This window comes from Gallinula chloropus, assembly GCF_964237585.1.
Source record: "Gallinula chloropus genome assembly, chromosome: 18".
NCBI classification, from domain to species: Eukaryota; Metazoa; Chordata; class Aves; order Gruiformes; family Rallidae; genus Gallinula; species Gallinula chloropus.
In genome coordinates this window covers 6,989,787-7,015,809 of record NC_140103.1, presented here as the reverse complement: position 1 = coordinate 7,015,809, position 26,023 = coordinate 6,989,787, and the positions used below count along the sequence as shown (strand labels likewise).

The following is a 26,023-nucleotide window of genomic DNA, read 5'->3' as shown; positions in this document are numbered from 1 at the left end:
CAATGTTTAGCTATGCCTCCTTGAGCCTGTTTCAGCCCCCTGTGTCCCTGCATGACGCTGATATACAGCTCAAGGAAACCTAGACTTTAGGCAGGAACATCAGACCTCTCTGTTGAGTAGGGAGGTGTTTTTCTGTATTTTTCTTCCATCAAAACCTGCCTTAACCTTCCGCTTTACCAGTTCATCTTAATAGGCTGGGGGGAGAATGTACATGGAAATTCCCTCCTCCCACAGGAGTGAATTCCCAGCATAAGTGTCCCAGTGTTTTGGGCGTCCAGTCTGGGAAGAGTCTCACCCTCGGAGGGGACTTTCTGACAGTGGTTTTCCTTCCAATTGCATTGAGCTGGGCAGTCAAGTCTGGGACCTGTGGGTGGGCAGCTGTGAGTGCTGCTCCTACATGTCCCTCCTTCTCCCCATCCTTTTCATTGTGCCTTCTCCAAACCCATGTGTTCAGAGCTCTACAGGACCTCCCTTGCTTTTCACTCTTCTCCCCCACGTCCCCCCACCTCCCTGATTCCTATCCATCCAAGAACTCCCTCTTCCCACTGCAAGAGCTCCTAAGAAAGGTCGCTGTAAGATGAAGACTTGTTTTATTCCAGCTTTTTCTCCCTTAAATGCACACTCCAGAAACAAGAGAGGCCCCGGGAGCACGTGGGAGTGAGTGTGTGTGCGTGTGCCTGCCTGGGAGGGGACTACCCCGTGCTCTAGAGTCGCTGATTTAATGCTTGTATAACTAAATAAGAAACACAAACAGAAGTTCTCCAGTGAGTGCCTTGGCAGTGGCCTTCATTCAGTTCCAGACCAGTAGCTTAATGACTGCTCCTGCTAAGCGCAGCTCCAGCCTGTTGCCCTGGGTGTGGATGCTGCCTGCGTGTGTCCTCAGGGAGGGCTGTAGTTAGTGGGTGAAGGTTAATTGTCTTCTGCTCTTGCAGCTGACTGCAAGGAGCTGACATTTTGATTCCTGAACAATGCCGCAGTCATTAGCCTGTTCTGCGTTCCCCTTTCTCTCCCAGCTTTGTTTTGTGGTGGTGGTTGGCTGTTTGCTTTCTCAACCAGACCTATTATTTTTTTCTCTTTTTCTCTGTGTGTTTTCCTTGCAGGGGATCCCTGGAGTTCCTGGGAAGAGGGGCAAGATGGGTAGGCCGGTAAAGTTTTTCCTCGTCTATTATGCAGACCTTGTTGAATGAAACTGGAACCAAAGCGTCTGGCTTTTGGCTGGGTCCTTTTGTATCTTTTGATGGGAACTAAATGGGGAGATCAAACAAACTTTTCCATGTCTCTCTCCTCAAGCAGGAAGAAAACTGAAGTTACCAATGTTGTTCTCTGCCTTTCTTTCATGCTCTACCCGCTTCACAGGCATTTTTGTCCTTTTCCTCATGGTCTTCTACACTTCTCAGATTCTCTTCTGCAATCCTCCCTCTAGTCAGCCTCTTCCCTGAATGCTCTTTCTAATTCCCTGCTGTTACTGCAGCATCTCTGGTGCCTGTGCTCCCACCAGTCCCATCACCTCTGTGTGTCTGCTGTGATTCTCTCCAACCCTCACACCATCCTGGTCCGTACAGCGCAAGCATGCTTTGCTATAGAAACCTTTTCACCCTCGGTGGCAGCACAGAATTAAAGCAGTAAGAGATCAGATGTTTGAGTAGCAAGGAGAGCAGGTAGGTTTGAGTCCTTGGCCAGGAGGAAGAGGTGTTTGCAGGTAGGTGTGAACACAAGGTAACTGTGAGAGCTGCAAGCAAAGGGAGCATGTTTTGCTGACTGTAGCATAAAGCAAAATAGAAGCAGGTGGGAAAAGTACTGAAATGAGTAGACAAAGCAGGGAAGGAACAGGAAGGACAGCCTTTCCCCATCAGCCTCCTTCCAAGCAGCGCTGTGTTGTTCCCTTAGCAAGGTGTGTGAAGTTCTTTGCCCCAGGAGTCAGTAGAGAGAGCAGGCACAGTTGCACTCTGGTGTATCTCACTGCTTTTGCACCTTGTCCTTCATGTTGGCCTGAGCTTCTCTTGATCGTCTGACATCGCTGCACTCACATTTGCTCCTTGCAAAATGTCCACTCACCCACACACGGAAAAAATCCAGTGCTTTCCCCTTGTCACCCTTGCATGCGAACGCGTGCTTTCCAGGAGTCCCACGCCTACCGCTCGCTGGTGTTCTCACAGTCAGAGCCATGCGAACATCCCCACTGTGCCACTTTCATCCCTGCTGGCTGTTCTCTCCCTGGGACCAGGGGATGGAGGTGAAGGGGGGGTGCATGGGGGGAAGGAAGCTGAGCAGATTATTTTCAGGGGGGAGGCAGTGGAAATTTGTACCAGATCTTACGGTTTTGTAAGTCGCTGGTTGCACCAGAAATCTCCATGATGAATAACTGCAGAGAGCCGGTCGCTGTAAGGATGACTCACTGACCAGAGTAAAACAAACACAGCAACTGTCGTTAGGTACAGGGTTTCTGCTCCCTGCCTTCCTCCTGCACAGCCCATGCTGGAGGCTCGAAGCGTTCCAGCTGTTGTTTGGCGAGCACTTGTAATCTTCCAGGCAAGAGCTCTTGTCTGGCGGTCACTGGTACAAACAAGGGGCTCCCCTGAGATCAGCGGGGAATCTCTCAGCCGTGGAGGCATTAAGGCTGGGATCTAGAGAAGGGATTAAGCGGCTGCGCGTGAGCACCTTTGTTCCACTCGGCTCTTTCGGAGAGTTTTGGCTCCGTCCCTGCTCCATGATACCCCAGTTTAATAAGAAATCTTGAATGGGCTGATGCTGATGATTTGTGCTGCCGAGCGTGAACAAAAAAGATTAAGTGACATCCAGGGTTATTCGGGAAGTCGCTGGGAGAATGGAAAGGAGGAACCGGCTGACCTGGTCCCCTTCCCAATGCTTATCTCCTGGCCTGTGCTGTCTCCCAGCTGGTTTGCAGTGTTAGTGAGCCTGCTGTGATTTTTTTTCCCGGCCTCTCACATCCCCATGCCGCTAGCTTTGCTGGCACAGCTACTGTTCCTGTTCTGTTTCAGTGTTGTCAGTGCGATGGGGAGCTCTTGGGAGCCTTTATTAGCTGCTGCCTGAAGCTGGTAAACACTCTGCAGAAAGGGAAGGAGTTGGCATCAAATACATTTCCACCTAGTTCTGTTTGGGATGAGAGACGGCAAGGGATTAAGTGCTCAGCAGAGGAGGAGCAGGGGTCTGGGGGAGTTTGCATGTGACACCGTGGGCCTCCGAGAATGATGTAAGAGGGAATGATTAAAATAGAAGAACTGGACATGAGTCAGATCTTGAAACCCTTCCAGGGAAGTTAATTTTTGCAGAGCTGTGAGGGACATGGTGAATCTGTCGTGGAAACAGCTGACTCCACCTCCCGCTCCGCTCTCCCTGCGGTGCATCCGACGTAGGAGGCGAGCGCGCTTCTAACGCGTGGGCTGTGGCGAACTCCTGAGCAAGGAGAAGGTTGGGGTGGGCTAGAGGGAGAATTATGGCTATGGAACAGTGCTCTGGGGAAACTGCAGTAAACTGAGTCTGTATGTCTCTGGATCTGCTGCTGGTTTCAGAGGTAGGCTGGAGGCCTGGAGCTGAAGTGGCCAACTACTTCAACCTTCCGCCTTGCCAATGCAGTGGCTGAAAAGAATGGCTTTTTATGGTGTTTTTATGGGTCTTTATGGCGTTCTGTTGGGCAGCTGGGAAAGGGAAAAAGAAAAAGAGTTTTAAAAGAGGCCCTGTTGCTGTGTGGGCAGCAGAGGTGTGGTCTGCAGCGGGCTGGGGGGAAGGAATGAGAGGAGCAGTGGTTACCCTCTATCTTGGCATGTGTAGGCAGTGTATCAGTCCTGGTTCATCGTAAGAAAGGAGATAAGCTGTCACTGAGGGAGATAAGATGTCACTGAAGGAGGTACCCCACAGGAAGAGGAGAGAGAGTGAGGAGATACAGCTTCAAAAAGCTATGACTTTCTCGTGCTGTGGGAGATGGGCAGCTCCAATCAGAAATCTCTGCCCTGCAGATTATGTTAAACTTCAAATAGAGTGCAGGATTTTTGGAAGATGTCAAGCCCTCTTGGAGAAGGAGATGTAAGGCAGGCTTTCAGGAAAGAGATCCAAAGAGCTTTAAGCTCTTTTTTTTTGTTCATCTTTTTATTGACGTATCCTTGTATCTTTTTTTTTCACACAGAGCATCAGTCCTGCACTAGCTGCACCATTTATGCCTGATTATTGCTTGCAATGTGTTTTAGTAGTAGTATTACTTTAAAGGAGATAGAAAGGAAGGAGCAAAGTTTAGTTCCAAGACATGCTGAGTAATTCATGGGTTCGCCTGAGGTCCATTCACAATTTCCCCAAACACAGCTGGGGTTTCCTTATATTTTTCTGAGAACCTGGTCCCATGCCTGGAGCCTGCCGGCTCAAAGGGTCCATGGGTTTGGATTTCAGAACAGCACAGGATCATCCCCAGGGCTGGAAGGTTTAGGTAACAGTGGTGTGAGTCAGTCATTAGCACCTCGAGCAGGCATTTCCCCTGCCCTGCATGTCAAGCAGTGCTTATCCTTACTGTCCTTCCCTTTGTCCTCCTGTAGCTAGTGTTTGTGAGTCCCACCAGCTGTCAGGAGGTGTGATGGGGTTCCTGTCCACCTGCTAACCCCAGGCCAGAGGTTCACAAACGCCTCCTGACATTTGTGCCTCCAGACAGGCTCTGCCATCGGGCTTCACTCAGCCTCTGGTGAATGCCAACAGGTTGCTGAAGTGCTGCTCCAAGGAGATGTCTTGAAGGGTGGAGTAAACTCTGTGTAGCAGGTACAGAGGGCAGGTTTGCATTCAGGGTGTATGTCTGGGAAGGCTGACGCCTCTACCCATGAGAATGGCCAGAGCCTGCCAAGGTGGGGTGGGGAGATGCTGCCTTGCTTGGTGTCTGTGCAGGAGAAGGAAGAGGGTATGGGACCTGGTTTCTCCCTGTGGCATGAAGCTTCAGGCAGGCTGCTTGGCTGCTCTTGGCTGTGTGCAAAACGGGCAGCACACACTCTGCAATCCTTTACGCTCAGCAGCACATAAATGCCAAGGATTGCTGCTGGGGTGTCAAAGAAGAGGTGAGCATAAAGGGGCACATGGATTTTAAGTTCTAGGGATCAGTGCATGGGTGACTCCGGCAGCCTTCCTTCCTTCTGTCCGTCAGCCGCAGCGTGGAGGCCGAGAGAGCCAGCAGTGATTGGGCAGCCACTCTGATGTATCCCCAGTGCTTGTTGTAGGCATCGATGCGGTGGCTGCTGGCAACCATCTTCCATGAGCTGACCACAGGCAGGGTCCCCCTTGCCAGCTCTCAGCTTGTAACACAGCAGCACCTTCTTGCCAGGCTGGTTTTCATGTCTGTTGTCTCCCACCATGTCAGCATATAAAGTTAATGAGTTAACTCCTGCCTGCAGTGACCACCAATATATCCTTTCTTCTTCATCTAATGAGCTGTTAGATGAACATGTGAGACCCCTGCACTGCTCGCTGATGTGGGCAGGCTCTTTGCATTGTATGAAAAGGCACTGCCAGACAGCAAAAAGCAGGGCAGCCTTCGGGCTAGGAAGGTTTTGTTTTAGAGGTTTCCCCCAACCTTTTGATATACAGCTAAGTGGTGAACGTAAGTGCAGGGGCCTTTGCCAAGTTACACAGTCCCAGCTGTTGTCTGTGCAAACAATGGGGGAAGATGTTTTGCCATGTGTCTGGGAAGGCTGGCAGAACCACAGATTACTGAGAAAATAAATTTTGGTCCTCTCTGTAGGGACTGGGATGATAAACAACTCTCCTTGTTCCGATCTTTTCTCTGCGTTGGATGCAGCTGGGGTCCCTCCTTGCATTCGGAGTGAACCAAGCGAGTGTCCTGCACCACACAAACTGAGATTTGGGAAACTGGTAACAGCATTTGGGAGTACCTCTTCTCTAAGAAATAACTGCCAAATTCCAGTTGACTTGAATGGACTGTGCCTGTTCTCATAAGAAACCTGCCTTAGGCACACGCCCTAAGAGCTCTCACCTATGGCACTGAGTGTCGTGGCTCACGTGGGCTGCTAAGGGTCCAGCCATGTCTCTTGTCACTGAGATTGTGTTACCTACCTACCAAAAAAAAAGGAGGAAGAATGGAGCTGGACTTCTCTTTAAACACTGAGAAACATTAGAATTAAAATTGAAACATTTCTGTGGTCACCCACTTAGCTGGCTGGTAGTTCAGTGTGTTGGTCCATAAGCCATTTGCTAAGGTTTGAAAGAAACTGGAGTGATTTTTAAACTGATCTTAAATGATGTTATCAGTGTATATCCTCAGGAAGTAAATATTTACTCTTCCACACAGCTTCCCTGCTCAGGTCTGATTCACCTGAGTGCTTGGTGAGCTCATCCTCCAAGCCATAACACATTCCTTCCCAGCTGGTGTCCCAGCTCAGGCTCAGCCACAGGCCTTGGACATGTGGAGATCTACTTTCAGCTGAAGTTAGTGGAGAAACACACAGGCTGAGGACCTATTTGTACAGGTAAATTCACAAGATGAGCTGCAGGAAGGAACACAGATGGGTGGTGGAGGGAGGAGGTGATGAGCAGGACTTGGGTAGTACTTTCTGTGCTTGTGGCATAAACACAGAAAACTTTGGCACCTTATTTTAAAAAACACTTACAGAAAAATGCTTTTAATCATTCTGTTTGCATGAAAAGGCAAGTGGAAGTCATAGAAAGCTTCAAAACTCCTTGAGAGCATTTTAGCCCATGAACTGGGTTTCTCCTGTTAGCCATCTAAGTGAATTCTTTGTTATGAATTTTCTTAATGAATCTGACTTTTTAAAATAGATTTTGTTTGAGCAACCAGTGACTCTTTAATGCGTAAGTTGGACACTGAAACTGGGCAGCTGGTCTCTCCTCCCCTTTGGGCCTGGTTCACCACTGTGAAATGCAGGCACAAGACCAGAGCAAATGTCACCATCTCTTTTTTTGGCCCAAGAAGTGTTCCACATGTCTGGAGTTTCCCTAATCTCTGTGGTGAGGTGCTTGCACAGTTACTTGTCACTCTGATATCAGCATGTATGTTCCTGTGTTCAAGATTACATCATCCAAATTACCTGGCAAGGTGGACAATATTAGCATGTGGGGGTGGTTTTTTAGAGAATGGGCAAAACAAAGTACAGAGGAAAGGGTTTGAAAGGTGCCAAAGCCCATAACTTCTGCTGAAAGAAAACAAACAAACCCAAAGATGGTTTGGTTCCAAAACCTCCCTAAGTGATTTGTCTTTTGTCATTCAAAAAACCTTGTGAGGAATAGAACCAAGGTTTCCTAAACACAAGAACATCTTTCTTCCTTCAGGGAAAGGTTCATTCATAAATCAAATCAAAGTCCAGATGTTATATTCATTAGACAGCCCAAGAAAAAAACACCACAACTATCACTTTTGATAGTTCAGTGTGTTTGATCACTAAAGCCAGTTGACTTTCTTAAATAGGAGGCTGCTTGATTTGCATATCTTGGCCATAAATAATGAAGACCATTGGCAGAATCAGTGCTTTTCAGCATTAAGTAACTGGGTCTCTGTAATCTGTGCTCTGCTAGAGCCCCACAGACCTGGAGAGAGATGATACATATGTGTGAAAGGAGCAAAGCAGGTGGTCAAGAGGGTGGAGGAGCTGTCAGTTAACCTCAGCAATGCTTGGCTGAAGGGGCTTCAGAGAATTTTTGGCTGAAGGGGCTTCAGGGGACTTTTGCTGGTGTTCAGGTGGAACTGGCTGCCCTGCAGGGCTGTGATCCCTCAACAGTGTTTAAAAGTTCCATGAGATTTGTATCCAAAGAGGATGTGACACTGAGCTGTGGAGCCTGCCAGGGAGAGAGACCAAACCTCCCTTTTGGGTGAGCATCAGCCCTGTACCCAGCAGGGGATGGCATCTCCCCTCCTTGCAGGGGTGAAGGCTCTCACAGTCACAGGTCTAGACTGAGCAGAAGGCACAGGCTCCCCCAAGGCTGCGTGAACTCGAGCCAGGGAACAGGCACGCCAGGAGCTCAGGGGCTGCCAGGATCCCTTCGGGGTGACTCTCGGCTCTAGGAACCAGTGCTGGGGCCGAGCCAGCCCGCTCGCCTTCGCGCCCACCTGCGGAGGGGCTCACGTCTGCTCCCTGCACCAGGAATGCTCTTGGAGCCGTAGGCTGCCAATATAAGCTACACTTGTTTATTTTATTCCCCTTCTTTTTTTCCAGTGAATGCCTTCTCTCACCCTCAGCCCTGCTTCCCCACCACCACCTTTCCCCCCCCCCTCCCCCACCCCCCCCAACCTTTAAATTGTTTGACTTGCAAGCTCCATCCCTGGGGAGACTCCTGGGCAGAGATTCACCTGGCTGGAGCCAACTGGCAAATAAAGCCTTTCTCAGACAAGACAGGAGGGCTGGTTGGTTTTGAGCAGTTTCACCTTCGGCCAACAGGAAAATAAAATCCTATTTTTGGAGAAGGATTCTGTTGGCGTGAAGACCTGCCAGGATTCCTCGGAGCAGCAGCTGCCAGACTGCCTCCCTTACTCCATCGGGGAAAGTGTTTTAAACTGAATCAGATGTTGTATACATACAACACACCCACCCACATGTGCACACCTGAAAAGGCCTTGGGGAAGCAAAGGACCCACTGCATCTCACCACCTTCTGCTTCCCTGAGGACAGCTGCTTCCAGGGACAAAGAGACAAGAAGTGGTGGCATCTGCTTGGGCCAGGAGCAGCCCTTTGGCTGCCAACAGCAAGAAAGGGCAGGCTGTTCTGTTTGTTTTAAGCAGAGGAAGAAAGGAAGAGGAGGTGGAGGGGTATGTAATCCCCTGATGTGGGGAGAGCTGGTTCCAATGTCTGTCTAGATCTGGTTGTTCTCAGCAGGAGTCTCTTGGCATATGAAAGGATGCTCTTTGCAGGGAGTGTGAATGACAGGGAATGAAGTCACTATTGTAGGATATCAAAAATAGAGATTTAGTTCCTGGTTCAGCTTCAGACTTTTCAGTGTTACCTGGGATAAATCTGTTTCCATCTCTCTCTGTCTCAGTTCCCTCTCCAGTAGCGGTTCCTCAGCTTCACCAAGTGCAGTGAGGACAAACTGCAACTGCTGTACATCTCTGCTCTGGGCAGGGACAGGAGAGCACAGAAGCACCTGGATCTTGCTTGGTGCAAAGCATCTGCTTTTATATGTTTTTCCTCCAACTCCTCCACAAGCTTCCTCTTGCTTCTCTCATTGAACTTCTCCTGCAGACAATGTGAAATCCATTCAGCTGGATGTTTTTTCCCTACCTCCTCCCTGTATTTCCCAGCTGGGAAGTAGAGCCAAAAGTTTTGTCATACCTGACTTCAGCTGCTGCGGAGGAGCACCCCGCTGGCTCTTAGCCAACAGAACTTGTTAGTTGAGCATTTTCCTTCTAGCTCTGCTGCCATTTGCCATCCCTTCCCAGTCCTGGTCCTTCTCTGCATGTCCCCTCCCTCCCACGGAGCAGGCAGGATGCTCACGGCTGGATAGTTTTCACCAGGGTTTTTTTTCTTTGCCATCCCAATTCTTGAGCATAATTTCCAGGGACCAGGCTTCCTGGAAAAACAGCTGCACCCTAAAAACCAGTGGATTTTCTGTACCAAACAAACCCTCTGCACTTGCTTTGGGAAGGTCAAGGAGACTCTGAATGCACTGGGCTCTTCAATCCCTTTCACAAGTCTCCTGTAATGGGCTGCCAGTTGCGACCTGCCTGTCCGCCAGCACCATAAAACCAGCTTCCTGCCCCATGCATTCTCCCTCTGTTTGGGCTCCTCAGGCTGCTGGAACAGCGTGTTGGGAGAGGAGAGGTAGTGCTGCTTACAGGAATGAAACAAATGGGATAACAGAGTCTGCTTGTAATTCCTAGGCTGCTTGTTTCAGCTGAATAGCACTAGTTTTGTTCCTGGGGAACATCTCTGTCCTTTAGGCCCAGGCAAGAGGGGAGAGGCACTGAAAAAATGGCTTTTACAGACATGTGAGATCTAATAAATTAGGACACTGTGGTCACTGGAACTGTTACTGTGGTTTAAACTGCTGCTGCTTACCCCATGGAAAGAAAGTGCTTGCTTTCTCATTAGGGGCTTAAAAGATTGATTGTTTCCTGCTGCGCACAGGACTGCGCTGGGAGAGCTTTCACAACCTCGTGTGGGTCTTTGGAGACTCTAAGGATGCTGAAATATCCTCCTTTGTGCCACTGCCACCAGCCCTGGTCTCATTTAACATGCAATAGGCTTTCAATGCTTGCCTTGCCAAGCTCAAGAAGTGGGCTAGGATGCCTGGGGTTAGTTGAATTTGAGCTGCTCTGTCTGTTTGTCTCCATCTCTGGGTTTGTTTTACAGCTTGGAACCAAAAAGTACCAGGGGATCACCCATCACCCCAGAGATCCGTGAGCTGAGACTGGGAGGGGTGCCCATGCCAGGAGAGCACATGGTGTGTTAAGGGTGATCAGGTGTTGGCAAGGATGGGCTTCACTGCTGAGTGTTGCCCTGGATGTGGCTGATACAGCAGCGATGCCAGCCCACCCTGTTCTGGGTTTCCTTCTCCATTTCCTGCCTCTTTCACCCTTTTCCATCCTGTCTCTGGGATGGGCAGCACCCCTCACTCTGCGGGGGGGGTGGGGAGCTGCAGTATGCTATGAATAGGTGTTACTGCTGAGTATCTTACTGGAGAGTTTGGCCAAGTGAGGGCAGGTACTCAGCTCTGCACCTTCAGAGCAGGAAAAAGCTGCGTTTTTAAATACTTGGAGATCTACTGTTGGAAAGGCTGTGTACAAGGTAGATTTTTATTAACTCTCTTACCAAGTGATTCAAATCTCCTATGTCTTTATCTGTAAGTGGTGAGGTTAGTACTGGAAACTGAGGTATAAAAAGAGAAACATATGAATTAAAATAGGTTCTTATCTGGGCACTTGTATTCCAGCAGAAGAGTGTGTTGCTTGTATCACACTGGAATAGATTTAAACCAAATTTGGAAAATGTTCTTAGTCTGGAGCAAACACTCCTTTAGGTGATATTGCACTGCTGCAGATGTATTAATGTAATGGGACTGTTCAAAGGAATAAAACCTTCCCATTTTGGCAAGACCTTAGCTCGACAGAAGACACCTCAGCAGCCCCAGGGCCAGGCTGCTCAGTGGCATCCATGGGTCACTCTGTGCCCAGCTCTACCCTCTGAGAGAGGGAGGATGCAGCCAGAGGAGTGCTGAAGGCTGACTGAAATCTGCGGCAGCGTAAGTACAGTATCAGTCTGTGCACACTCATATTTTCCTTGGCAAGCTGTGTGACTGTAAACAGCAAAACATTCCAAGGCAATCTTCTTTTTTTTTTTTTGGTCTTGCCTGAGCAATGAGTTTTCCCTACACATCTCTGTTCTGATCTTATTGATTCAGCATGCAGCAGAGTTATTTTTCCCCTTTTTTTCATTAAAGAAAATTGTAGTCCCCTCTCCCCCACCTCCTTGCTGTATTTAACATCTTGGTCTCTAGGTGGCAAAAGGCTGTGGTTGCTTACCACAGCTTCTTGGCATGTGCACAGGCTCAAGGGATGTGGTGCCCAGCTGGGAAAAAACAGACAACTTTCCCATCTGTAGCATTGCCTATAAAATAGAAGTATTGAGTCCAGGGAAGCGATAGCTGGTGTTGTTCGGGAGCATGTGCTGAATGGGAATTGGGACAGAAGAGGTGAAATGCTGGCTCTGAAGTCAGTAGTAAAAAACAGATCTCCCATGTCTCACCTTAGAGTTCACCAAGTATCTTTTAACCTAGTTGTGTAGACCAGGAGTTATAAACCCTCAAAGGTGAAGGGAGATCTTGGATGTATTCTTTGACTGCAGAGCTTCCCAGTATAGCTCTCCTGTTGTGTCTGCTGTGACCATTTCAATTTGTGGTGCTGCTGATGGGTTTCCAGATAGCATCTTGCTGTTGGCTGTCACGTTTTGCTTCTCTCAGGCAACCAGTGTTTGTAGTGTACAGGGGAGCAGGCAGAAAGAGAGAGCATCCTTCTGGCTCAGCAAGGACCATCCTCTCCCTGTCTGCTCCATCCCTGTCTCTTGGCTAGCCCAGAACGTGGTTGTGTTGTCCTTTGTATCTCATAGTCTGGTGGAGCTAGAGAAGAGGGTAGGGCTGTTCTACTGTCACTCTTAGTCTGAGTCAGAAGTAATGCACCCACTGGCAGTTGGTGTGTCTCTGGAGCACAGCCAGTGTAGCCTGGTGTAAGCAGTACTGCTCACTCTCAAGGACAGCTCCACATAAACAGAAGAGGGGGCAGGAGTGGCTGGAGCTTCACTTCATGATTTCCCACTCTCAACTGAAGCAGAAAGGTAGATGCTCTGGCTAGAAAGCCTTTATATGCAAATATATTCCTTAGTTTTGCATCCTGATGCCCACAGTTAGAATAGTGTGGAGAATCGAGCAGGGTTTTAGCCCTGGCTCAATTAACCAAGCCTAGGAGTCAGCCTGGGGTTAGGCTCCATGCATGCTCTGTCCATGGGGAGCTCCTCACACAAACAAGTTTCCCTTCTGGCTCAAAATGAGGTGGATGCTGTGCTGTATTTTACCTCGCTCCATCTTAAGAGGCACGTAAGAGCAAAGTGGGGAGTCACAGCACCCTCTTACCTCGGTGTCACAGCCTCCCCAGTGCACCTTCCCCACAGCTGAAGTTCAGAGAAGCCCTGAAGCTGCTGATGGTTGAGCTGGTCTCTGATAGCTCTTGGCAGCCTCCTCACTGCCAGCCCCTTGCTGAATGAAGTTCAAGCTCAGAAGAAAATCGAGTCTGATCCATCCTAAACTCAGCTGCTTCCTCCTTGAACGTGTCGGCGTGGTGACTGAGAGGGTTTACTAACCACTGAGGTTACGTGCCCCTCTGCTGAGCAGGATCTTTGAGGGAGACCAAGCGTGACAGGACCAGGCAGAGCAAGCTGCTGTGTGATTTGTTTGTTAGGGGGAGCTGGGGGGCTTAGGGGAGCCCAGGGTCGGTCTAAGCGTGCGTGAGAGAACGTGTCACACCACCACGCTCTGGCTCTGGCTCAGCACCACCACTCCCTTCTCTGTAATTGAAGTCTTCCAAATTTGTATCAGATATAATGAGATGATGAAGAAGTCTTTTGTGGTGACTTTTTCATGTAGTAAACATGGTCTTTCACAGCTCTGGGGTGTGGACCGTAATGAGCTTGGAACCGTTTGTTCCTCTGGCAAGCTGAAAGGTCGTGAATGCGTTGGAGTGAATTCACTAGGCATCTTTGATCAGCTCCATTAAGCATCATCATGGGCTCCAACAGGCATTACGCTATTCAGCTATCCTATGAGACGGGGGTACTGTGAAAATGATTGTGCTGGTAGACAGGATGAAATAATTCAGATTGACAATCCATTTTTGAGGTGTATGAATTGAATTCTTCCAGAATAGAAGGGATGTGGGACTGACTTTTAAGGAAGTATCCTATCAGTAGGATATTTCTTCCTGAAAGAGGGCAGAAAGGATTGGATCATTAAATGCAGAGTTTGATCTTGCAAATGTGGGATTATCATCTCACGTGTAAACTAGAAGATGTGATCTTCAGGGCTCTCTGTTCTTTGTTAGACACACCAGAGTACTTGGGTGAACCAAAAAGAGGACAGAACTGATTCCCACCCCTTCTCTCTGTTATGCATGCTTATTTTGTCTTTCTACATGGCACTGCAAAAGCCTTTTCTGCCGTATGAAGCATGCCCAGGGCTGACATCTGGTGCTAAGGAAAGGTTGAGAGGTGGACAGAGCCTGCAAGACAAGAAGTGAACAGGTCCAGTCCAGCTGCTTCAGCAATGAGTGCTTTTCACAGCATGGTGAAGGGAAAAGCCTTCCTGTCTCCTCGCTGTTTCTTCCTCTCAAGGTTCCCATTAATACATAGCTCATGGCTGAGCCTTGTAAATGGTACTTCTGGTTGCCCTTCATTGGCCCCAGGAGAAAGCAGTGAATTGGAGCTCTTGGCCTTGTAGAGCTTCTCACTGAGCAGATCCAGTGGAACAAGAAATGATTTGGATGAGGACAAGCAGGCTGGATGGCTTGTGACCTGCTGTCCTTGTGACCTGCTGTCTACCAAGGGGGAGCAGTTTTTAAGCTGGCTGGCTTTGCACCACAAGGCATCAATAATTAATACTCTCTTTTACCTCCTCCTCAGGGTTTTCCTGGTGATTTTGGGGAACGAGGACCTCCAGGCATCGATGGGAACCCAGTAAGTTGACAGCTTTTCCTCTTCTCTCTTTCTGTTGTAGACAGCACACTGTACTGCATCATGCTGGTTACAGCTGAAAGCAGCTTTCTGAAGCATGCTGCAAATTCCTGTGTTCAACTCAACAACCTGTAACTGCCAGGTCACCGTGTTGCATCTGCTTTCTGTCTCCATCTATCGCCTTTCTTGCACTTTGGTCTTTATAGTTTCTCACCCTGAGGATACAATTAGAAGAAAAATCAAGAGAGAAAAGGCAGGGGTGTTGCTCCAGATGAGCAGGCAGGGGTTGGAGCATGTTGTCCATAGTCCAGCACCTGATGCAAAGCTGTGACAGTCACAGGAATCATCTGGTTGAGTAGCATGCTCTCAATGAAGCTTTGTGTGAAGGTAGCAGGGAGACATGAGCCCACAGATGGAGGAACATATTGTAAGGCACCATAGATGGCTACTTGAGTACACATGGATCCTTAGAGGAGCAGGCCATGTGCTCAGTTGTGTAGAGGTCTGAAGTACATAAAGAGGCATGTTCCTCTCCTCTTCCCCACTTTGCAGTTTCTGATGCAGGTTAGCAAGCTGGTACCACTTGGTTTTTGTCTCACTAGCCCATAGAAATATCTAGCTGAAGTTCTCCAAGCTCAGTGCTCTTCCTTTTCTGAAGTGCATGTTAATTGTGGTGCCAAAAGGGTTGGATTCCCTACTGCGGTGTCTGGGAGCACTGAGGGACAGACACCATGGCTCAGGCTTCTGCTGCCCTGCCCCATCCCTCAGCCAGCCCCAGCTGCAGTGGGAGAAGTCTCCAGGCTCCTGAGTTCTTGGCTTCTCTCTGGTCTTCATCCGATCCCCGCTGGCTTTCTAAGAATGGGATGTGTCTCCTGGGAATCGGGTCCGGATGGTCCCAGAGACCATTCAAGCAGCTGGATGCAGATAAGATTTACTTTGCTCTGATCTTACAGCACTTAATACCAAACAGTTGGTCTGTGCTATGTTTTCCACTACTCACAAGACGTGGCCTTGTGGACTGAAAAAGTTCTCAGGCATATTAATGAATATAAATTATTTCCTGAGTGACTTAGTTGGTCCTCCCCCAATTAGCATGTGACCTGTACTGATTCATCTTTGAAATTCCTGCTGTCTTGGTTATTCACAAATAATCACAGCACTTCACTGCTCTTGGCATCTGATGGAATGATTTGTGTGAAGTAACCCACCCCACAAGTGTCCTCAAGCTCCCATTCTCCATGTATGCAGCATAAAAGTTGTTTGCACAAGTCACGCCAAGCTCAGCTACACCCCCAACCTTCGTGGGAGTTCAACACCAGAGTCACAAATGCAGTGAACAGAAAGAAATAGATTCCCAAGGAATATTTCTGCGGGACTTTTCCCATCCTTTGTCAACTTAAGCCATGGGTCAGGGTGGAACCAGTAGTCCCAAAGCAGAAGACTTGCTAGATTGTATTGCTATTTCCAGCCATCCCACCAGGAAGAGCAGGAATCCTGGAGGTCAGAAAGACATTTTTTTCCAAATAACTTGTTTTGTTTTCTTTTAAATTTGCAAGCTGTCTATAGCCCCATTCAGAAGATGTGCTCAGTGTGAGCTGAATGCCAGTTCCCAGAGCATCGCAGAGAAGCAAATGTCCCTTCCCTTAATTCATCCAGAAGGATTGCTCTTCTTTTTATCTTATCAACGGCTTTTAAATATTAATGTGCCTTGGAGATTGCAGAATGAAAACAGACTGTTTCGGCTGACTTAAAGGGAGGTTCACAGGGTCACCACTGGAGTCACAGACGCAGAAAAATGCCAGAAAGTCTGTTTGTGGAACACACAAATATGCCAAGCTTGCTAGGTAGAGTATGCAGCTCAATTGTCGGCAGGCGGGCAGGCTGCCACGGGTCCTGGACTGCTCCCTCCTCCGTTTGATCCGCTGAGCACTCACACTGCTGCCGCCCCGGCCGTCGCGTGGGGATGGCTGAAGCCGACAGTCTCTGATCTTCTTTCCGTCCCCTCCAGACAGAGCAAAGGCTCTTCCAACCGCAGGGACGTTCTTCCCTCCTACCAACTGGCTGAGAACTGTTGAGCCATCACATTCCAGATACCCGTTCTCGGAGCGCTGTAGCCACTCTAATTAGGCGCTTAATTGCAGGAGTTAGACATGGGAAATGACTTTTGATTCAGCTCCTCCTTGCCTCTTCTCCCAGTGTCCGGGTCATGCACTTAAAAAAAAGGAGAATAGAGACTGATTTCCCTTGCAGGTCAGGACCAACCTGTATTGCTGATATCCAGGGAAGAGCACCTGTAAATCCTCTGTTTCCCAGGCCAGGGAATGGCTCAGACTAATGACTAGTCCTGTCCATGCCTCCCAGGGTGCCCACCCTTCCTCTTCCTGGGGTGTACACCCCTCCTCTTCCCTCTTGCATTAGACATGAGGCCATGAGTTTTCACATTTACCCTTTCTCTTGAGGAATACCCACATGACATAGCTTGGAGATCTGCTCAGTCCCTCGTGCAACTGGTGGGACCAAGAGCTGACCATCCATCCCATCTTCATCCCAGCCACCCTCAGAGCCCGCAGAACTTACTGGGAAACCCAGGCCCACTGCACAGCTCCGGTGCTCAGCATTCCTGGGGATATTCCCCTCTTCTTGCTGGGCTTAGTTAGTGCCAGGCCTCAACTGAAACCTTGAAGCCAACCTTATTACAGTAGCTTTGAGGACGCACAAATCCCACCCGTGAGGAACAATTGCTCCACAGATGTCCCAAGTATGCAGGAAAGGAACCAGCCATAAAGAAGCAATTTTAGGCTGGTTAAGATTATGAAACGCTTTTTGTGTGTGCTGGCCCAACAGTCCTTTACTCCACTTCCCATAAAATAAACACACGTAACCCTTTACCCAAGGAGGCTGAGCACGTTCGGTCACGTTGCGTCCCCTTCTCTTTCATTCCTACACTAGGCAAATCTTTCCATAAAAGGGGAGCTTTATTGCACTGGAGGGGACTCCACCAGATGTGCGCCATAAACTGAGCTGGTCTGTCAAAGAAAGGAGCCAGCATGATCCAGAGCAGGGCTTGAGTTGTCAGAGCCAACGGGAAGCTTAGTATTTCCAATGCACTTGTGATGGAGGTGTGTAAGAGCAGGGCCTTGCCCTGGCAAGAAGGCTGTTGTCAATGCAGCAAGGGAGCGGGGTGATCCGGGGACAGGCTGAGCATCACTTAAAGCACTTAGAGATGTAGGTAGTTGATTTGCATGGGTCTGACACAGCTTCTCTGCTGCACTTCATCTGGATGGAAGTGCACCTGCATGTCTTGGGAAGCTGGCACGGAGGGAATTGGTGGTGAAGCTGAGAATTCAGGCCAGCCCCACAAACCTTTTCCCCTTGACATGGTGAGCTCCGAGATGCCTGTAAGAGGAGCTTGCAGTTTCCAAAATGCCCTGCTTGGGAGGGCATCTGTAAGAGACGGCAAATGGGCACGGAGCTGATTATGAAATGAATCTCTGCAGTGAAACGAATCTCTGATTAAAATTGACTTGTCCTCCAAGCAAGAATGGCACAGAATGTTAGGGGTTGGAAGGGACCTCCTAAGATCAAGTGGTGGGTTCCCTTCTGCAGGGACAGGGTGCTGAGCCGCCCCCCCTCCAGACAAGCTGCAGCCCCAAGGCCAGGGGCTTTTTCTGAAAACTGAAGAAATGGCTAGCTGGTGTTCTGGGTGGGAGCCCAGGTGGATGAGGCAGACTGCAGCTGCTTAAACCAGCTCTTAGATATAGGAGAAGCATCCCCAGAGCATCCCATGTGCCAAAACACACTCCCAGGGCCCATCGGCCAGCCCCAGCAGCTTGGCATACCCTCTCCCCAAATTACTCAGTTTAATTTTCATCCAAGTCTTCCTTTTCTCATGAGTTTTATTGTTTCTTCAGCACTCCTCAAACCCTCCTCTTTTCCCAAAGCTAAGCAGCAGCTTTTCTCCCCATCCCACCTTGGCTTTGCTGCTCCTGGGACCCCTCCCTGCCCATGCCTTCAGCTCACCTGGGGCAGGCTCCCACCCGCTCCCCTGCCTGCACAGTGAAATGCTTCTTTTATCCAGCCTGCTCCTGGGAGGGGAATTCAGCCCTGCAAGTAACTGCTGGACAACAAGCAGCTCTGTGTCTGGAGAGGCTGTGCTCGCAAGCGCGCTCGCAAAGATGGAAGCTCTCGATCGCTTTGGCTGGGGAAGGGGCTGGGGGAGAGGGGGAGGAGGGGAAGGAAGGAGGAGGGACGGTCTTTTCCCTTCCCTCAAGTTCTTCAAACACTGACCTGCCTTTCAGCTTCTGTTTGTCTACAAAGTGTCCGTAACCATGTCGGTTTGTCTTTCCTTTTAGGGAGAATTGGGAGCCCCAGGTCCTCCTGGAGTCCTTGGACTCATTGTAAGTACAAAAACAAATGGAGATCTGGCTTCTCGGGGCTTTAACCCCTTCAGCCTGCATAACTGTGCACAGATTTTCTTCTTCCTGTGGCAGGGCAGCGAAGAGGGCGACTGTTTGTATGGGAGAGGCGTGACATCTGGGAAGAGAGGAGGTTGCCTGGTAGACTGGGAGGTGGAGGAGGGCAAACCCTTTCCAAGTAAAAGGGAACAGATTCAGGGTTTGCTGTCAGCACCCGTATTCCTGGATAACTGGCCTTTTTGATAACATTTACCAGGGTATTTCTTCAAAGATGCAAGCCTCGTTTCGCACCAGGATGTTTTAAAAAGCAGGTTCCTGTAAGCAGTAACTGAAGGACACACAGTTCTTGCTCACTGGAGAGACTGTGGGCAGGGACTGTCTGTTCCCTGGGTGTACAGAGCTCTTACATGCACTCTCACCATCCCCTCACTAATGCAGGTAATTATGTACACAGCCAAATTTCACCCTTCATTGCTCTCCTTGCCAGCAGGAGATAAACGGCTGTAAAGATGGGTGGCAACTCATCCTCTGGCAGCTGTGCTGGGGGTTAGTGAATGCCCAGCTGAACATATTATGGTTTATTTTTAGGTCTCGGTACTTATTTCAAGTTATTTCCTTCCACATGCAGAAAGCAGTAGGCTCTGTTAGTACTACAGCATTCTTTCAGAATGATTCCTCCTCAGCTATAATGATCCATGAAAACCTGACTCGTGATGAATGGTTAAAAACATCCCCCTTTTGTCTTTCTATAGCTTAAATTATAAGTGTGTGTATGTATGTCAGCTAAGATCGTGGCCTCAGCTGCCCTAGACATTGCACAGAGAGCACCAACCCCAGAAATCTTACACCCCATGAAGGAGACGCAGAGAATACGGTGGAACAAGTGGGGTTTTTTACCCATCTTATGGATGGGGGGTTGGGGCAGAGGTGGTTTAAGGCTTCAGAATGCTTTTTTTGTGGAGCCAGGAGTGAGGTCTGTGCTTCCCCTTGTTAGTGGAGATGAAAGAAGCTGCTTTAGCCGTAGCAGCAGAAAGGATGTGCTCCTAGCAAGGCACTGTGAGAGGAAGACTGCTATTTGAAAGGATATGATTGGTACTGTCCAAATTGGATCGTATTTCTCCTAGCTTTGGGAAAGATTTATCTTAACCTGGTTGCTATTACCTCACAGATATTTGTTTGTTGAAAAGTGAAAGGTCAGATGCAGTAAATATGATTAACATCCTTCCAGAGATGATGGAGTCAAGAGCCTGCCTGTCCTCCCTTCCTAGCTGACCTAGGTTTTGCCTGGAACTGATCTGAAATAAGGACAGGCGGCGTGTGGTTTTCTGACCTGCCTTTGTGACTGGTTTTGTCCCACATAGGCTGCAGCTACCAGAAGGGAACCAAATTCTGTGTGAAATAGGACTACACTGTTGGTTTTTTTTTTTCCCCTGACTGGCCCCAAGATCCAGCATTGCATGTCCTAGACCAAGATTCAGCTCCATCACCAGATACCTGGAGTCTGTCACCTTCTCCGATGGCTCCCGGCTGCCTCCGTGCACTCTACAGGTGTTTGGATTCAGTGTTTGAGGGGCTGAGGAGCAGAATGAGATGTAACGAAAGCCTCTTGCTCTCCTCATTACTGCGTGGGGAAAGCTCTAAGTAAACGCCGCTCTACAAGAAGCCTTTATGCTGGGAGGCATGAAAAGGGCATCTGTTCGGGTGGCTGCAGCCCTGCTCCCCGCGTGGCTGCGGGCCCGTGCCTGCCGAGCAGAGAAGCGCTCCTTCAGCGGAGCCTTCCCTGTTTATTTACACGCTGCAGGCAGGGCCAGGGCACCCGTATCACTCGCTCCCTTCATGGGCAGAGAGCCGTCAAAGCCTGTTGAAACCTCGGCAGCTGAAGGCTTTCTTTTATACGTGCCCAGGCAGGTACACACAGCACCCATGAGCCCCAGCGTCCTCCAGTGCTGCAGTTTCCAATGCACAATGCCACGCTGCTGCTCGCTGCAGCAGAATGATCAGACGCCTCTGCCTGTACCTCCCATTTCTCCTCTCTCCTCCCCATGTCACCTCTAGATCTCAGAGCTCAGTAGAGACCCAGATTTCTTTGCCACTGCCTTTTTTTTGCTATTTGGGTCCTCGTCCTTTTTAACATACCCTCAGGCTCCCTCTGGAGAACTCAGGAATACTGTGGTGGATTCTTTCTGACAACATGAGTAACGTCACCAAGAATTAATGTGCTCTGGGATTGTCTTAAACCAGTTCAGTACTTTAATTCCTCAAAGAGTGGAAGAGGGAAATTAATCCGTTCACAAGTTAGATGGAATATACAAAAAAAAAAGGTCTGAGCTGCTACTGCAGTTCACAGAATCACAGAATCATAGGGGTTGGAAGGGACTTCTAAGAGATCATTGGATCTAACCCCCCTGCTAAAGCAGAGTCCCTAGGATGGGTCACACTGGTCAGTGTCCAGACAGGTCTTGAATATCTCCAGAGAAGGAGAATCTACAACCCCCCTGGGCAGCCTATTCCAGTGCACTGTCACCATTACTGTGAAAAAGTTGCAGACTTCACAGCAGCTTCTTAATTATCTCTCCGTTACTTTGCCCTTTATTTACTAGCCTGAACTCCTTATCTGATTTTTAAGGGAACCCAGGAACCCAGGTTCCTGGTTTTGGGGTCTGGCCACGCTCCCTGACACCCGTACGGCACAGGAGCCGGATGCTCGTGTGTTACCCAGGCACCCAGCACACTCTGCCTGGTGCCACGGCTACACACAGGGCAGCAGCGTGGTGGGGCTGGGGGAGCAGATTGTGGGGACCGCTCACATCTCTGGTCACTGCTTTGAGGTGTTGTCTTTGTGGCAAGAGTGGGATGCAAACAGGAGCTGTTTGTCATCCCTCACGCCCCCAGACCAAGCACTCTGTGCTGCTTTTACTTAGAGGCTGTCTGCATGTTAGAAGTTCCTGATCATGCTGCTTCTGCTGAAGGCTGGTGCTGTTCCTACAAACGGAGGATGCTGAGGAGAGGAGAGGAATTTCACAGCATATACAGTGCTCTGTTGGTTTTGCACCTAATGACTTGAGTAATTTTCTTTCTCTTACTAGGGTGATATGGGTTCTGTTGGACCGATCGGCTATCCAGGACCAAAAGGCTTAAAGGTGAGACTATAACTGAGTGTGCGGGCTCTTGTTCTTCCTTGACAGGGATGAAGATTATTCTGTTCCTCCCTTGGGTGATGATGATGGTCCTAAGAGGAAGGATGGGTGGTACTAATGCTTGTCCGTTGACCCAAGCACAGGATTGTTGAACACAGCATCCCACTGGCTGTCTGCAGTAGGTGTAAGTCACTGGAGAATCCCAGGGGCATTTTCCCTGTGCACCTCCAGCCCACAAAGGGAGTTTAAAGAACCTGTGATGGAGCACGCTATGGGAGCACCCTGGCATTTGACCTGAGGGCTGCAGCACACTGTGCTGTGAGCCTGAGCCACCAGCCCCATCAGGGACACCAGTGTCATAGACCTGAGCAAGTCTTCACAGTGGCTCAGCCTCACTCCAAACTTCCTTTTGTTTCAGGGGCTGATGGGAAACCCTGGAGAACATGGACTGAAAGGTGATAAGGTGATCTGAATACTCCCTTATTGCACTGTGTTTTAATTTTGCATGTAAAAACCCCTCTCTAGCTTCTCTTTCTTATCCAGCACTGTGGTACTGGCTCACTCTGGCTGCCTCTTTGCTCCCATCCTTCCACCCTCCCCCCTTTCTTCACATCACAGTCCAGTTTTGATTTTTTTATGATGTCTGCCCCATCCCCTTTTCCATGAAGTCCCAGTACAGCTCAGTTATGCTCAGGTCCTCTGTGGAGCTTCTGTTTTCCATGTTTCCCACTGATGATGTCGGTAACTGTAAGACTACCTGGTGTTTCACTGGGCTATTGTGGTTTTATATGGGTTACATGACAGGGTAGGGATGAGGTGAAGACATAACAACACTGACAGTGGTTTTGCATTAGTGCATTTGAGGGAAACACATGATGTGATGAAGCAGCACAGCTCACTGGATCAAGCAAACCAGCCGGATCCCCAGGAAAAGCTGTTCTGTGTAAGGTACCTCTGCTCCTGTTGGGAGAGACTCACTTGGGTCCAGCTCCCTGCTGAGAGGAAATTGCCTTATGCCAAACTGCTATAAATCATTTTAGAGAAAGAAGAAAAGAGAAGGGCATCGATTACACTGATTTAGTGCTGCTGGCACAAAACCACACAGCTTGAGCTAAATCAGCGTGAAGCTGTGTGTGTAAACGTCTCGCTGTCGTGCAAGCCATCCTCCTACAGATACTCCACCGTAGGATTTATTTAGTCTGAGAGAGTGGGAGGTGCAATCATTTATTGTTGTCTCTGATTGCTCAGGAGGGCAATGGAAAATGACCATTAAGTGTATTCTCCTCCTCCTGTCCAATGTTGTATTCTCTTGCGAGATGTTTGCTTTTAGAGAATGATTTAGCAGCCCAAAGCTGCACAGGGGGGAAGTAGTGTCAAGCCAGTTGATTCCACTCTATATTATCACTGCTCTTTGCCAGGGCTCCTGTGTCTGCAGTTTCCATTTCTTCCTGTACAGCCTTTTCACTTTTCTAGAGAGGAAGGACACAGGGCAAGAGAAAGACTTTTTTTATTAGAACAAGTTTAAGAAACTGTAGCTGGTTTCTTGCCTCAGCACTGATTAGACTTATCTGGCTGCTCCTTGGAAGAAATGCTTGACTGTCTTAAGAACCTTCAACATTTTAATCACTGCTTAGTAAAATTAACCTTCCCAGACATGACAGTCTCCATCCCTTTATGCAGGCTGCTTTGTTTATCCTCCAGCCACTGCTGTCACCCAATGGCTGTGGCTCTCCCTGGAGTTATCCTTACAATACTCCCAAGTGCAGAATTATCCGTCCTGCCCCAGTAATCCCATGCTCAGTCTTGCAGCCTCTCTCCTGAGGCGCAGGAAACCTTTTCTCTCCCTCCCTGCCTCTCCCACTGCATTTTCCTTGGACAGGACAGACTTCCTGGCTTTCATTACAGCCCTTCCCTTATCCAAGACTGACAAACCATCCCTCCTACTCAAGTCCCCTCTCTCCCTAGTAAGTTGGCTTTAGTTTGAATATCCTGGGTGTTATTAAACACTCAAATCAGACCAGTGATGGTTTCAAAGAGAGCTTCCAAACAGCTTGTGTGTACCCTTCCCAGTTCAAGAGCCAAAGGACTGGGAAATACAAGGTAAAGGAAAAAGGGACCAGCTTAGGCACCGATGGACACGATCCCCATCTGCTCAGGTGAAGGCACGCAGCTCTGGCACTGGTTTTTAGCTACAGCATCCAAGTGTGCAGCACTTGTTTCCATGAGTATAGATGAAGTTCGTCAGCTCTCCTTATGTTTCAGGGAGGATTTGGCCTAAAATAGCTTTGTGGTTTTTTTCAGTTATTTGGTTTTCTGATTTGTGGGCCTTGCTGTTCAGCTAGTTGGCCCAGTTTATAGCACATCCCTTCTCCAACTGATCAAAAGGCATCTTTAAGCCTTTTTATTTTCTCTCACTCCAATTTAAGCATCGTGAGCAAAACCACTCACCCCTTCTTACAGCCTGTTTACATTTGTGTTTTAATTGTATATGTTCTGGTACCATTAAGAAATCGAAATGATATCTGGTCTTACTGGTTTTGCTCTGTTTGTAGCAAGGAAAGAATCTGCCTTCAAAGAGCTTGTGCTCTAAATGCATGTGGGGTAGAAGGAAGTGAAGTTTATGCCCTTCATGTCACTTGGGGGCTTCCGAGTCGTGAGGAGGGGGTTGCCAGAGGTGGAGCTACACCCTGGTCTCTCAGACCCTCTCCTTGCCAGGGTCATCTTTTGTCTTGCTGCCTGCCTGCTTTCAATGAAATTGCTTTCTATCCCAGCCTTTATTAAGAAGCTGCATTATAAACCTTTCTTTGTCTGCCCTTGGTTTTGCCACATGCTTTTTAATTGAAGCTTGTCTTAGAAATCTCTGACTTGGCAGGACCTCTGTGTTCGCTTAGATCCCAGTTGGGTTTGGGTTGCAGAAAGGACCCTGCCTAGAGCAGAGGGATTGACTTGCATTAGCATCTCCCTTCTGTCATCTCTCACCAGTTGTGTCACTGTTAGTTTCTGTTGCTCTTGGTATTTTAGGCTGTGACATCTTATTTAAAAGCTTTCTCTGATTGCTTCTTATTCTTCTTCTGTCCATTAGATTTTGACTTCATTATAACCCTCCATCATCTTCAGACAGAAATGTCTTGCTGCTGTGACCAGAAACATAAGCAGCCTCCCTGGATCTTGTAATTATTGTCTCTGTCAGTCTGAAAGTTTGCCTCTTGCCATTCTTGAAACATTTCCAGACCACAGTTGTATGGGCTCTGGCTCTCCAGAGATCCTTATTCATAGCTTGGTCACCTCCCGAGTAACAGAGTTTCCCTCTCTGCTGGATGTTGAAGATGGAATTACAAGGGTGAGCTTAGCAAACTAGACAGGTGGCAGTCTAGCCACTGTGCAGCAACCTTTTCTAACCACCCCCCTTCTAATACACTCCAGGATGTCATCAGCCTTCTTAGCCATAAGGGCACATTGCTAGCTCATGGTCATCCTGCTCTCCCCCAGGACCACCAGGTCCCTCCCACCTACACTGCTCTCCAACAGGCCAGTCCCCATCCTATACTGGTACCTGGGGTTGTTCTTCCCTAGATGCCAGACCTCACACTTGCCCTTGTTAAATCCTATATTGCTCTGTTCTGTATTCCACGCTGTGGATCTGTATTCCACATGGTGCAGCTCATTACTCCCACATGCATGCATTGCAGGTGTAGGCCAGGCATGAACACAGGGACAACACCCCAGTCCCCTACAGAAATCACCTCTCATTGTATCTAACAGCTAGACAGGTGAGCACAGAGCACATCAACACTAGCCAACCCCGTCTGCATCCCCCATAAAAGGCTGGTACCACAGAAGTTAATGGTGGTTCTTACAGCTTTGGTTTTCCCACAAAATGGGTCATCCATCTGCTTCTGTTTCTGTGTTTTTGTGGAGGTGAGGAGAAGGGACAGAGGGTTGTGCCTGTGTGTTTCCATCTCCACACCGGGGAGAAGCGGAATTACTGCATAAGCCTGAAATAAAGAGTCTTGGGAAAACCACGTGATGTGGTGAGTGCAGAGGAAAGGTGGAGGAAGTGGAGGAAATCCTAGCTACTTGTTCACATAAAGGAGTTTTATGAATCAGGACATCTGTAACTTGTGAAGAACACAGCTCAGTAAAATACCTCGAGTAGCTTTGCAGTGTTAGCTCCCCTTACGTTGCCAAGCAGAAAGTATTGGAAAAAGAGATGTCTAATCAAGAGCAAAATTAGGGGTTTTTTTGCACAGAGACCTCCTCTGCATCCTGCAGACACCAGACCTGCCTCACACTTGCAAAT

General features: G+C 48.8%; 1 protein-coding gene across 1 annotated transcript in view; it reads left to right on the top strand.

Annotated features, from left to right (window-relative positions):
- The window catches only part of COL27A1 (collagen type XXVII alpha 1 chain), a 153,548-nt gene that overhangs the window by 49,319 nt on the left and 78,206 nt on the right, over positions 1–26,023 (top strand). The window contains exons 12-16 of the mRNA XM_084272449.1: positions 1,101–1,145; positions 14,121–14,174; positions 18,524–18,568; positions 21,673–21,726; positions 22,142–22,186. Coding sequence (XP_084128575.1) covers positions 1,101–1,145; positions 14,121–14,174; positions 18,524–18,568; positions 21,673–21,726; positions 22,142–22,186 — 243 coding nt within the window. The remainder of the gene's footprint in view (positions 1–1,100; positions 1,146–14,120; positions 14,175–18,523; positions 18,569–21,672; positions 21,727–22,141; positions 22,187–26,023) is intronic.